The 12,144-nt window shown below is 37.5% G+C and overlaps 1 protein-coding gene across 3 annotated transcripts in view; it reads left to right on the top strand.

Annotated features, from left to right (window-relative positions):
* The window catches only part of LOC126470352 (solute carrier family 35 member E3-like), a 141,840-nt gene that overhangs the window by 60,384 nt on the left and 69,312 nt on the right, over positions 1 to 12,144 (top strand). For all 3 annotated transcript variants that reach the window (XR_007586168.1, XM_050098142.1, XM_050098143.1), the window contains exons 3-4: positions 7,274 to 7,426; positions 7,505 to 7,587. Coding sequence is in view for 2 of the 3 variants with exons in the window: in XM_050098142.1 (XP_049954099.1) it covers positions 7,274 to 7,426; positions 7,505 to 7,587 (236 nt within the window). In the remaining variant the exon portion in view is untranslated. The remainder of the gene's footprint in view (positions 1 to 7,273; positions 7,427 to 7,504; positions 7,588 to 12,144) is intronic.

The raw sequence follows: 12,144 nt of genomic DNA, 5'->3' as shown, positions 1-12,144 counted from the left end.
AAATCATTATAGAGCTTCAGTCTGTATCATCAGGACTGCCCCAGAGAAGTGTGACAGGAATGATATTATTTTCTATATACATAAATGATCTGGTGGACAGGGTGAGCAGCAATCTGTAGCTCTTTGTTGATGATGCTGTGGTATACAGGGAGGTGTCATTGTTCAGTGACTGTAAGAGGATACAAGATGACTTAAATAAAATTTGTAGTTGATGTTATGAATGGCAGCTAGCTTTAAATGTAGGAAAATGTAAATTAATGCAGATGAGTAGGAAAAACAAACCCGTAATGTTGGAATACAGCATTAGTAGTGTGCTGCTTGATGGAGTCATGTCAATTAAATATTTATGCTTAACATTGAAAACTTATATGAAATCGAACAAGCAAGTAAGGATTGTAGTAAGAAAGGTGAATGGTTGAGTTCAGTTTATTGGGAAGTGTGGTTCATCTGTAATGTAGACAGGATATAGGACACTAGTGCAACACATTCTTGACAGGACAAGATGGCCGCCGAGTAAGTGACGCCAGAAACCATTTACAGAAAGTTAAGTGATTTAGACAGGAATATAATTTAGTTTAACGCTGACAACAAATTAAATACGTGCATTAGTGTATCGTTTAGTCTTGCCGTTAAAGGTTTGACTTTTATTTGCGTATTTTTTCAGAAAACACGAAAAGATCGTAACTTCGCGAAGTCGTGCTTAGGCTTAAATTTTGTAAACGTGTTTGTTTCTTGTTTCAAGATAATTTAACTAGTTTCTCGGTAACAAATAAGTAAACTACCGTAAATAGCGTATAACTTCATTGTTTTAATACAGATTTCAGAAAAACAGCGTAACTTTATATCAGAAACTTGCCTATATACATTTGTTTATAGGCCTATTCTCGTAACGTTTTTGGAGAATCAAAGTTAAAGTATCTCGTTTAATTGCCCTTTTTTCATTCCATCGAGTGAAATATATAATAAATAGCGTATACCTTCGTTGTTTTAATACAAATCTCAGAAAACCAGCGGAATTTTAAATCAGAAACTTGCTTATATACATTTGTGAATAGGCTTAATTCTTGTAACGTCTTTTTTGATTTTCGGTAATTTAATTGATTTATTCTAGCTAAAGTATTATTTTTGCCATGAGTGAGAAGTGCCTGACTTGCCGTAGAATTGTTAGTTCCGGGGTTTGGTGTGATGGATGCAGTAGTTTTTTTCACTGGGGGGACTGCAGTGGCGTGGGTGTTGGGAAAGTGGATCAGGCTCATCAGTGGTTATGTAGGATTTGCAGCAGAGATAGGAAGATAGTGGAACAGGAGGGGAAAATTGCTGCCCTTCAGGCTGAGCTAGATCAGGCTAGGGAAGATCTGGACAGGTTAAGGAGGGAGAAGGGCAAAGAGAGGTGGGAAGTGGCAACAGGTAGCAGAAGGAACAGGCCTAGAACTAAGTCTGACAGTTTTGTGGTGAATGTCAAAAATAAGTTTGACCTGTTGCTTCAGTTAGAAACTGATGAGCCTCAAGCAGAGGTAGGTGTAGACAGGACACAACAAACTTTCAATAGGAAATTGAAAAAGAATGTAGGAAAGTCATCGAAAAGGAAGAAAGTTTTGTTGTTAGGCAGTTCTCATGCCAGAGCTGTAGGCCAACTTCTGCAGGAGGAATTAGGACCAGAATATCAGGTCACAAATTTTTTCAAACCAAGTGCTAGTCTGGATCAGGTGACAGAGGATTTAGGTTCACTCTGTAAAGGATTTACCAGGGAAGACACCGTGGTTATTGTGGGAGGGCCAGGGAACAGCATCAACAGAGATCCTGGGTACAGTATAGAGTGTGACCTGGTAAAGATTGCGTCGGCATCGAGACACACCAATGTTGAATTTGTATCTGTCCTGAGACGCCATGACCGGCCTCATTTGAACTCTTCTGTTGGGAGAGTTAATTTGGAGTTGGAACGGCTGCTTGTGTCGGGTGCGGGGGCTCATATTGGTGTGGTTCCTGTTGATTATCTCAGTAGGTGGGACTATACCAGGCACGGCCTACATCTCAACAGGAAAGGGAATGGGAAACTGGCTGGGGTAATAGCAGGAAATTTAAGGGGGCGAGGCACTGCCACGAATGGTAAAATACCAGTGGTTACAGGTGTTGGAGCAGCACCTTTTTTAGGATAGGTAAGACAGAAAGATGTCAAGTTCTACGAGAGGTCAGGATTGAAACAAATCTTCAGTTTAGGAAAGAAATCCAACAGCACAATTCTAGCACATTGGATCACCAATCACAGCTATCAATTATAAATTTTCACCAATCACCAGAAATTTTATCTCCACCAAGTTGTATCTCAGTCCTAGGTAATTGCATTGATGAACTAAAGTCACCCAACCCAATTGACATAATCTGCCTCTCTGAACACCATGTGACCACTGGTATAGGAACTAGGCCTAAGCACAATGAGAAACTCAGACAGGAGAGTACTGCAAATGTTAGAATAAGGAAAGGTTCTCATAAAAGTATAATTAAAAATAATGTAAGTATATTTCATCAAAATATTGGGAGTTTAAAGAATAAAGTAGATGAGCTTCTGGTTTGTTTGGAAGATTTAGAAGCTGAGAATGAAATAGATATACTATGCCTGTCTGAGCATCACATTGTTACTGATATGGATAAGGTAAATGTAAGTGGTTATAAGCTCTCTGCACATGTAATGAGAGAAAATATGGAGAAAGGAGGAGTTGCCATATATGTCAAAAGTTATCATTGTGCAAAAAGTATAGAAACAAAAAAGTTTTGTGTAGAGAAACATATAGAAGCATGTGCCTGTGACCTTAAATTAAATAAAGGCACATTTATTATTGTAACTGTATATAGGTCCCCATCAGGAAATTTTCATCTATTTCTGAAAAATTTGGACTCCTTGTTGTGCTATCTGTCAGACAGGGGGAAGCAAATTATTATTTGTGGGGACTTCAATGTAGATTCTCTGAAAGAGGGTAATAGGAAAAATGACCTTGAAGTATTACTCGGTTCTTTCAATTTGACACCCGTTATTGATTTTCCTACTCGGGTGGTAAAGGATAGCAGCTCACTGATAGATAACTTCTTTATAGACCAAGATAAGTTTAACCAGATAAATGCTCAGCCTGTTGAGAATGGTCTTTCTGATCATGGTGCACAGCTAGTTACAATATATGTCATAGCTCCATTCAGCAATACTAAACAGTCCTTCAAAGTAGTACGTTCAGTCAACAATTTAACAATTGCAAATTTCAGGGAAAGCCTACAGCAGTTAGACTGGGATGAGGTGTACCGTGAACCTGATGCCAATTTAAAATATAATTTATTTCATGACATTTTTGTAAATGCATTTGAAAACTGCTTCCCCAAGAAAATAGTTAAATATACTCGTAAGAAACCTTGTAACAAACCATGGCTTACTAAGGGTATAAAAATATCTTGTAACCGGAAAAGGGAAATGTATCTGACAGCAAGAAAGAGTAGTGACCCAGAAACTATCAAAAATTATAAAAACTACTGTGTTATATTAAGAAAAGTTATTAAAAAATCCAGGAGTATGTGTATCATGTCTGAAATCAGCAACTCTGATAATAAAATTAAAACAATTTGGAATATTATTAAAAGAGAAACAGGTCAACCAAGAGCAGAGGAAGACAGAATTACCATCAAATTGAATGAAAACTTTACGAACAAAAAGTCAGAAGTTGAAAATATTTTTAATAATCATTTTCTAAATGTTGTGGATATAGTAGGATCCAGGTGTTCATTAGAAGATGCTAGGCTGTTAATGGAAGAGGCCATACCTATGCAATTTGATACAATTGAAATCTCACCCAATTCTCCCTCTGAAATTAGGAAAATAATAAACTTGCTTAAAAGCAAAAACTCACATGGAATTGATGGCATTTCCAGCAAAATACTAAAAGCTTGTTCTCAACAGATAAGTAAGATTCTCAGCCACCTGTGTAATAGCTCACTGGAACAGGGCATTTTCCCTGATAGACTGAAATATGCTATTGTTATACCTTTGCATAAAAAGGGGGATAGATCTGATGTCAACAATTACCGTCCAATCTCCCTTCTAACAGCTTTGTCCAAAATTATCTGTAAAAATGAAGTACTAACAAAATGTCAGTTTGGTTTCCAGAAGGGTTTTTCAACAGAAAATGCCATATATGCTTTCACCAGTCAAATTTTGAATGATCTGAATAACCGAACGCCACCCATTGGGATTTTTTGTGATCTCTCAAAGGCTTTTGATTGCGTAAATCATGAAATTCTGCTAGACAAGCTCAAGTATTGTGGCATGAGTGGGACAGTGCACAAATGGTTTAAATCGTACCTAACTGGAAGAGTGCAGAAAGTTGAAATAAGCAGTTCTCATAATATGAAAAGATCAGCACATTCCTCAAACTGGGGAACTATCAAGAATGGGGTTCCACAAGGGTCGGTCTTGGGTCCTTTGTTGTTCTTAATATATATTCATGACTTGCCATTCTATATTCATGAAGAGGCAAAGTTATTTCTCTTTGCTGATGATACAAGTATAGTAATCACACCTGAGAAACAAGAATTAACTGATGAAATTGTCAATACTGTCTTTCAGAAAATTACTAAGTGGTTCCTTGTAAACGGACTCTCATTGAATTTTGATAAGACACAGTACATACAGTTCCGTACAGTGAATGGTATGACGCCATTAATAAATATAGACCTTAATCAGAAGCATATAGCTAAGGTAGAATATTCCAAATTTTTAGGTATGTCCATTGATGAGAGATTAAATTGGAAGAAACACATTGATGATCTGCTGAAACGTTTGAGTTCAGCTACTTATGCAATAAGGGTCATTGCAAATTTTGGTGATAAACATCTTAGTAAATTAGCTTACTTTGCCTATTTTCACTCATTGCTTGCATATGGCATCATATTTTGGGGTAATTCATCACTGAGGAATAAAGTATTTATTGCACAAAAGCGTGTAATAAGAATAATAGCTGGAGTCCACCCAAGATCATCCTGCAGACATTTATTTAAGGATCTAGGGATATTCACAGTAGCTTCTCAGTATATATACTCTCTTATGAAATTTGTTATTAACAACCAAACCCAATTCAAAAGTAATAGCAGTGTGCATAACTACAATACTAGGAGAAAGGATGACCTTCACTATTCAAGATTAAATCTAACTATGGCACAGAAAGGGGTGAATTATACTGGCACTAAAGTATTTGGTCACTTACCAAATAGTATCAAAAGTCTGACAGATAACCAACAAGTATTTAAGAAGAAATTAAAAGAATTTCTGAATGACAACTCCTTCTACTCCATAGAGGAATTTTTGGATATAAATTAAGAAAAAAAAGAAAAAAAACAAAAATATTAAAAAAAATTAAAAAAAATAAAAAATAAAGAAAAACAAAAAACACAAAAAATAAAGTTGTTATATTAACTTAAATATGTTGTTAAATTAACCTAATTATGTCATGTATTGGAAAATTCGACTCGTTCCACATCATTACGAAATATCGTATTCATGATCCATGGAACTAGTATTAATCTAATCTAATCTAATCTAATCTAATCTAATCTTGAATACTACTCAGTGTTTGGGAACCACATCAAGTTGGACTGAATGAAGGCATCAAAGCAATTCAGAGGTGGACTGCTATATTTGTTACTGGTATGTTCAAACACACACAAGTATTACAGAAATGCTTTGGGAACTCAAGTGGGAATCCCTGGAGAAAAGACGAGGTTCTTCTCAAAGAACATCACTGAAAAAATTTAGGGAACCAATATTTGAAACTGATTGTGGAATGATTCTACTGCTTCCAAAGTACATTTTTGTAAGGACCACAGAGACAAGGCAAGATACGAGAAATTAGGGCTTTTACAGAGGCATATAGATAGTCATTTTTCCCTCACTCTATTTGAGAATGGAACAGAAAAGAAAATGACCCTCCACCAAGCACCATATGGTGGCTTGTGGAGTATGTATGTAGATGTACATGCAGATGAAGATTTAGGTTTAGATTTAGATTGTCCACTTCTTCCCTTGTGAGATGACCACAACCACCTATATGTTTGTCATCAGACACCTTTTTCCCCTCGCATATCCCTTACCAGTTTATGTGTGTGTGTGCCCAGACTCCTTTGTACGTTTCTGAAATGCTCTAGCTTTTCATCCTTTACAGTTTTTTCATAAGGTATATTTTGCAACACATTTGCAGACCCTTTTGAATCTCCATCTCCAATGTACTTCACATGCCATATGAACATTTGACATGTGAAAGGAACAGAAAAATGGTCATGGCTACACTTTGGGAGATCTTTAAATTTGTTTTCAAACCACTTCCTTATACCCAATTCAGTTCTTTTAACTACATTTTGCTGTTAGACTTTGATTTCAAAAAAGTTTCTGTTACCTAAAAAAATTATTAACTGTAGGAGAACCTGTAAATGTGGCTTTTCAGACTTTTACTCAACAGCATTTTGCCTTTAAAACTACTTCTTTATCAAAACCTGCATTTGTTCTGATAGAAAGCATTTTTCTTTGATATTTCTGTCATTTTTATGAATTTGGTATTTAATTTGTGGGAATTATTTGATTTTTTTATATTATTGACCAAATTTCTCATAGGTTTTTGACCGTGAAATCCCAGCATTTATGATTTCATTGATTGTTGCTTTGATTCTTGTGTGGAGTAGTGAGTGCAGACAATTATATGAAGCTGAATTTGTAGTCTCTAAGTAAGGCAGTTTACCTGGTAGACATTTTTATGTTGTCCATTCTGTTATGTGCGTATTCATATGATGTTAGCCTAGCCAATTTTGGGTAACTTCTGTCTACAGTCTTTCAAACTGGTACTATGCACATGCTGGCGAAATCCTTGATTCATTCGTACTTTGTAATGTTGTCCACATTAATCAATTTATGTGTTACAGAATTCACATGTCAAATGTTCATATGGCATGTGAAGTCCATTGGAGATGGAGATTCAAAAGGGTCTGCAAATTCCACACTAATCAATTTCATAGCTGTCATCATACATTTGCATACTGTATGCCATATAAGAACATTTTTGCATTTAACATTTTATATATATATATATGTTAAAATTGTTAGAAGCTGTTGTATGGTTTATTTTCAAACTATTTTAGTAGCATTATAAAATAACTTCTCTATTTGCAAATGCAAATAAATAAATTTATGATATTCATGACAGTAATCCTTAATGTGTGTCTATATGAGTGTTCTGTATTGTTTTTCAAGCTTGTCAGTAAAAAGCAGCAGGACTTGCAAGTGGATCCTATGCAACTTCTGTACTACCAAGCTCCAATATCATCATTGATACTACTTATACTTTTACCATTCATTGAACCAGTAGTGTTCACAATATCCCACAACTGGAGAACTGCAGATGTTGTAAGTATTTGTAATTCTGCAGTTGCACACAATTTTTTGAATGCTATATTTCTAATTGTTTATTTTTCACTTTTGCAGTGCATGATACTTGCATCATGTTTCATTGCCTTTTTTGTAAACATCTCAATATACTGGATCATTGGAAACACTTCACCACTGACGTATCCTTTATAGAAGTGTATTATACATTTGCTTAAAACTATGTTGTTTTTCATTGGCTTCCTTTCCTTCTAATCGCATGAGAGTTTCCATATTTTACTTGCCTGAAATTATGGGGATCTATATAGTATAATGGTAGTTGCCAAGAAATTAATTATAAACATGTTATTTTCTTCAGTTTATATGTACAATGTCTTGTCTCACCATTAGTTCAGACATCTACACCATGACCCATTTTCATATATTAAATGAATAATAATTAAACACATTAAACACCAACACTAGTTACAATAACACTGTGACTGTAAAAGATATCTATTGCAAATTATTAATAATGAGCAGAAAGTGTGGACATAATACCCATTGCTTGTAGTTACAGACTATCCTAGCATTCATCTAAAATGATTTGAAAATAAACCACAGAAAACAAAAATCAGAATAGTTGAATCAGGTAATAATCCTGAATCACTATTTTAAATGCATTTCCTAAATGTGAGTGACTTTAATAAATTACAATAACAGTTATTGCTAGTGTCCACTGAATAGATGTAGTTGCTCCTTTTAGAGAAGTATATTTTGTTACTGATTGGTCTTATGAAAGAGTAGATGTACTGCAATGTCAGTGGATGAATCCCCAGCATGTTAAATAGTGATCTTCATTGGCTTCATGAATTAATGCTGTGTAGCACAGATGCAGTTTACTTTTTATTTCCAGAGCTTAGCACAAGGGTGGTTGAATAAGTAAGGTAACAGAAGCTCTCAGAGGTGTATAAATGCACCATGCAAATTAAATTCCAAGTCTGGGTAAATGAGACAGTCAACATTTTCTGATGCTGGATGTAGCTGTGCAATTGTGCTCTGAAATAGGGTGTAAAGATTGAGGCATGGTTAGTGATTGAAGTATGAAGTGTAAAATTGTTTGATAAAGAGAGGGCAGATGGGTGAGATGGGTGAAGGTAAGGCTGGCCAAACACATCCACATAAAATGACCATATGTGCCATATTGAAGGGTACATTGAAGGCATTTGTTACATATATGTGAGGCAGATTGGAGAACAACTCAACATCTCTGTTGGCAGTGTAGTACCTATCATACACAACACATTGGTCAGCCTTAAGCGATTTTGTCACTGGGTAACATAGCAATCCCCATATGGCAATAAAACCAAGCAAATGTGGTTGTTTCTTCAGTACATCATGTGGTATCAGGCATGGTGTTCCATCCCTGCATCATATCATCACAGTGGGTGAAAGACAAAAAAGCACCGGTGTCATAGAGGCACCCCTTATCTTTCTCCCCATTAGAAGTTCAGAACAATGGTATCCATGAAGGAAGTTATAGAAAAAAGTCTTTTGGGATGCAGGGTGTGCTGCTGGCTGATTTCCTCTTGCATGGAGAGACTATGAACGAAGTCAATTGTAATGTCATGCTGGAAAAGTTGCGGAGGCAGTTTGGAAGAAATGGCTGGGAATGCTTCCAAAAGATGTTATGTTGCTGTGAGGTAATGCTCAGCAGCTTATGGCCTCAGTTACATTGTGCTTGGTCTGGCATTTTCACTGGACTGCATGAGAACACTCTTGATGCAGTCAAGAGACCTGTCTCCTTATAATCATTATGTTGGTTTTAACCGATTGATTCACTGAAGGAACAAATGGTTAGATAACCATGGTGACTATGCAGAAAAGTAACTTTGAGCACCTCTTAAATTTCCTGAATAAAGGTTTTCTCTCAGATGACTTGCTATCTTACTTTTGAACTACCTTCATATGTCAGATGTGTATCTGTGATAAGCAAATGAATGCAATAAGAGCTTGTGCTGTCTAATATTAATATGTTATGAATGATTCAGTAAAGTAATGTGGCTCTTATCTTGAAGGTTTATTTGAAGAGGGCTGCATTTTAGTGGGCATGGTTACAGTGGAGTTTATATGGCCTTGTATTCCTTTGACCTTTGAACTGATTTATCTAGATAGTGATAGAAGATCTACAGTTTAACAAGCACATCAAGCCATGACACAGTTTAGTATTTTTCACATTATCAAATCACCACTAGAGATGAAAAAAGAGATAAGTGATAGAGAAAAATCTCATGTTTGACTTAAAATTGAAACCCGACTCTTTACATTTGTATGATGATGCTTACCCTCTTAGCTATGAAGCCACACTGTGGATTGTGCTAACCCAAGAACACTGTAATTTATTGCTCGAACTGTGTACACACATGGGAGACAAGGTACAATACAATAGCTCCAACAGGGGGTGCAGTTGGCAAGCTGTGGGGGCAACTGCTGTCATATTAGCAGACTGTGTGGTCTCTAGTGGTCAAATTAAGCTCAGATTTCATTCATGAACTATGAAGCGCCATACCCCAGAAAATTGGTTGTTACAGCATTCTCATTTTATGAAGAAGTGAGCACTGTGCTCCCGTCTCTTTCTTCTTTGTTCGACGTATGTTGTTGAGACGTGTGACGCCCTGCCACCTTGGAGTAGAGGGGGAAGTTGCGTGTGAGTGCAGTCAGGTGGGTGCCTGCCCCCTGTGAGAGGCTATATGGTAGGACAGGAGACACCAGTGCAGCTTCCATTTCCCTGTCTGAGTCCAACCTCAGGGAAGAAGGTTGCAGCGAAGGCGGTGGAACAAGTGGCACCAGCTGTGATCGAGTCAGCAGCAGTGGAGGTGTCGGCTGTGACAGAACAGGAGCTGTGGTCCTGCCGTGGCCCCTGACAGCTGAAAGGGGTATCCACAGAAGATAAGACAGGTGTGAAAATGTTGGCAGTGGTTTCAGAGAAGGTGAGGACACCAGCTGCAATGTAGGAGACAGCCAGGCAGATGGAGGATGCAGGGACAGCAGAGGCACACCTTGTGCGCAGCTGCCCATGTCAGGTCATAGCTGCTCAATGTGTCACAACACCCTCCCCTCATAAGTGTGAATAACATGGATGGGTCGACCATGGGTACTATCGATTACTGCCGGTGTCCATTTTGGCTGGCGGCCAAACCTGTGAGCCCAAACATCTGCACTAGGCCAGAAGCACTGTGGCACCAGTGTTGGCAGATGGCCTGGTGTCAGCTAAAGCAGATATAGCTGAGCCCAGGATTGACAACCATGCAACAACTGTGCTGGAATCTTATCACTGAGAGGGGTGAACCATAAGAACTGAGAAGCTGGTCAAGATTTACTGCTGGGACACATATGAAACGTATTCTTTCATCTGAGTCTTAAATATCTGTACTAGTCATTCTGCTTCCCCATTCAATTGAGGGAGGAAAGGAGGAGCCATGATGTGGTAAACACCACTTTTTTTAACAAAAATTTCAAATTCCTGAAATATGAACTGGGGCCGTTGTCTGTAACTAACAGATACACAAGAGCTTCCATTGCAAAAATTTTTGACAAAGCTGAAATTGTTGCCACCATAGAAGTACACAGATAGTGCAGTGCGTATGGAAACTTAGAATCAGCATCAATTACAACAAACCAGTAGAAATTTAAAAAAGGTCCCATTGAAATCTACATGAATTCATTCCCAAGGCTGCTGTGGATCCTGGCCATGGTGACAAAGAAGCACAGGGAGCCACCTGATGGATGACACATTGTGGACAGGCTGCAACAACTTGTGCTATTTCCCCTTCAGTGCTTCGTGAAAAAACATGTCTGCATGTGAACACTTTTGTACCTGATGCACCCTAGTGGTCCACATGTAATAAATACATAACCTCACACCAAAGGGTGGATGGGACTACAAGCCAGGGAATAAGGTCCTCTGTAGCTAACTCCGAAACAGAAAGATGATTTTCTAATGAAAAATAATTTCTCAAAGTATCAGAGGCACCCGTGTTGCATAAAAGAAACAAATTTACTTAAAACAGGATCCCTGGCAAGTGTGGCTGCAATTTTAGTACCAGTTGTAGGAAAACCATCAACAACATTTTGAGTTTCCATGTCTAAATGAAAACAAAACAATTCCTCTTTATCAAACTCTGGATATGGAACAATTGGCAAATGCTATAAGGCATTGGCATTGGTATGTTGCACTGTAGATCAATAATGTATGTCATAATTATATCATGATAGAAAAAGAGCCCATCACTGGAAGCGAAGTGTGGCTTTGTCCAGCAAGGATGCCAAAGGTTTAAAAGGAGACACCCGTGGTTAGTGGTCTATGATCAGGAGGAACTTAGAGACCTGTAAAGGAAAACATGAAATATTTTTAGAGCATGCATGATTGCCAGAGCTTCTTTCTCTATTTGAAAACAATGCTGTTGCACTGAATTTAAGGATTTAGAGGCATATTCAATAGGGCATTCAGATCCATCTGCATATTTGGATGGTGCCAAGGCCAAATTGAGACATGTCCTTTGCTAACATAAGGTGTTGGCTCAGCTGAAAAGTGACCAAATGAAGGGCTGACCACGGCTTAGATTTCAAAAACTTGACTGCCTGGTCACAAGCTGTGGATCAGTTGTAAGGAACACATTTATGTAATAATGCATGTAGTGGTTGTGACACAGGAGCAGCAACTGTTAAAATTTGTGATAGTATGCAATTTTGCCTAAAAG

The sequence above is a fragment of the Schistocerca serialis genome, chromosome 3, assembly GCF_023864345.2.
Source record: "Schistocerca serialis cubense isolate TAMUIC-IGC-003099 chromosome 3, iqSchSeri2.2, whole genome shotgun sequence".
NCBI lineage: Eukaryota > Metazoa > Arthropoda > Insecta > Orthoptera > Acrididae > Schistocerca > Schistocerca serialis.
This window is presented reverse-complemented; position numbering and strand designations above follow the sequence as displayed.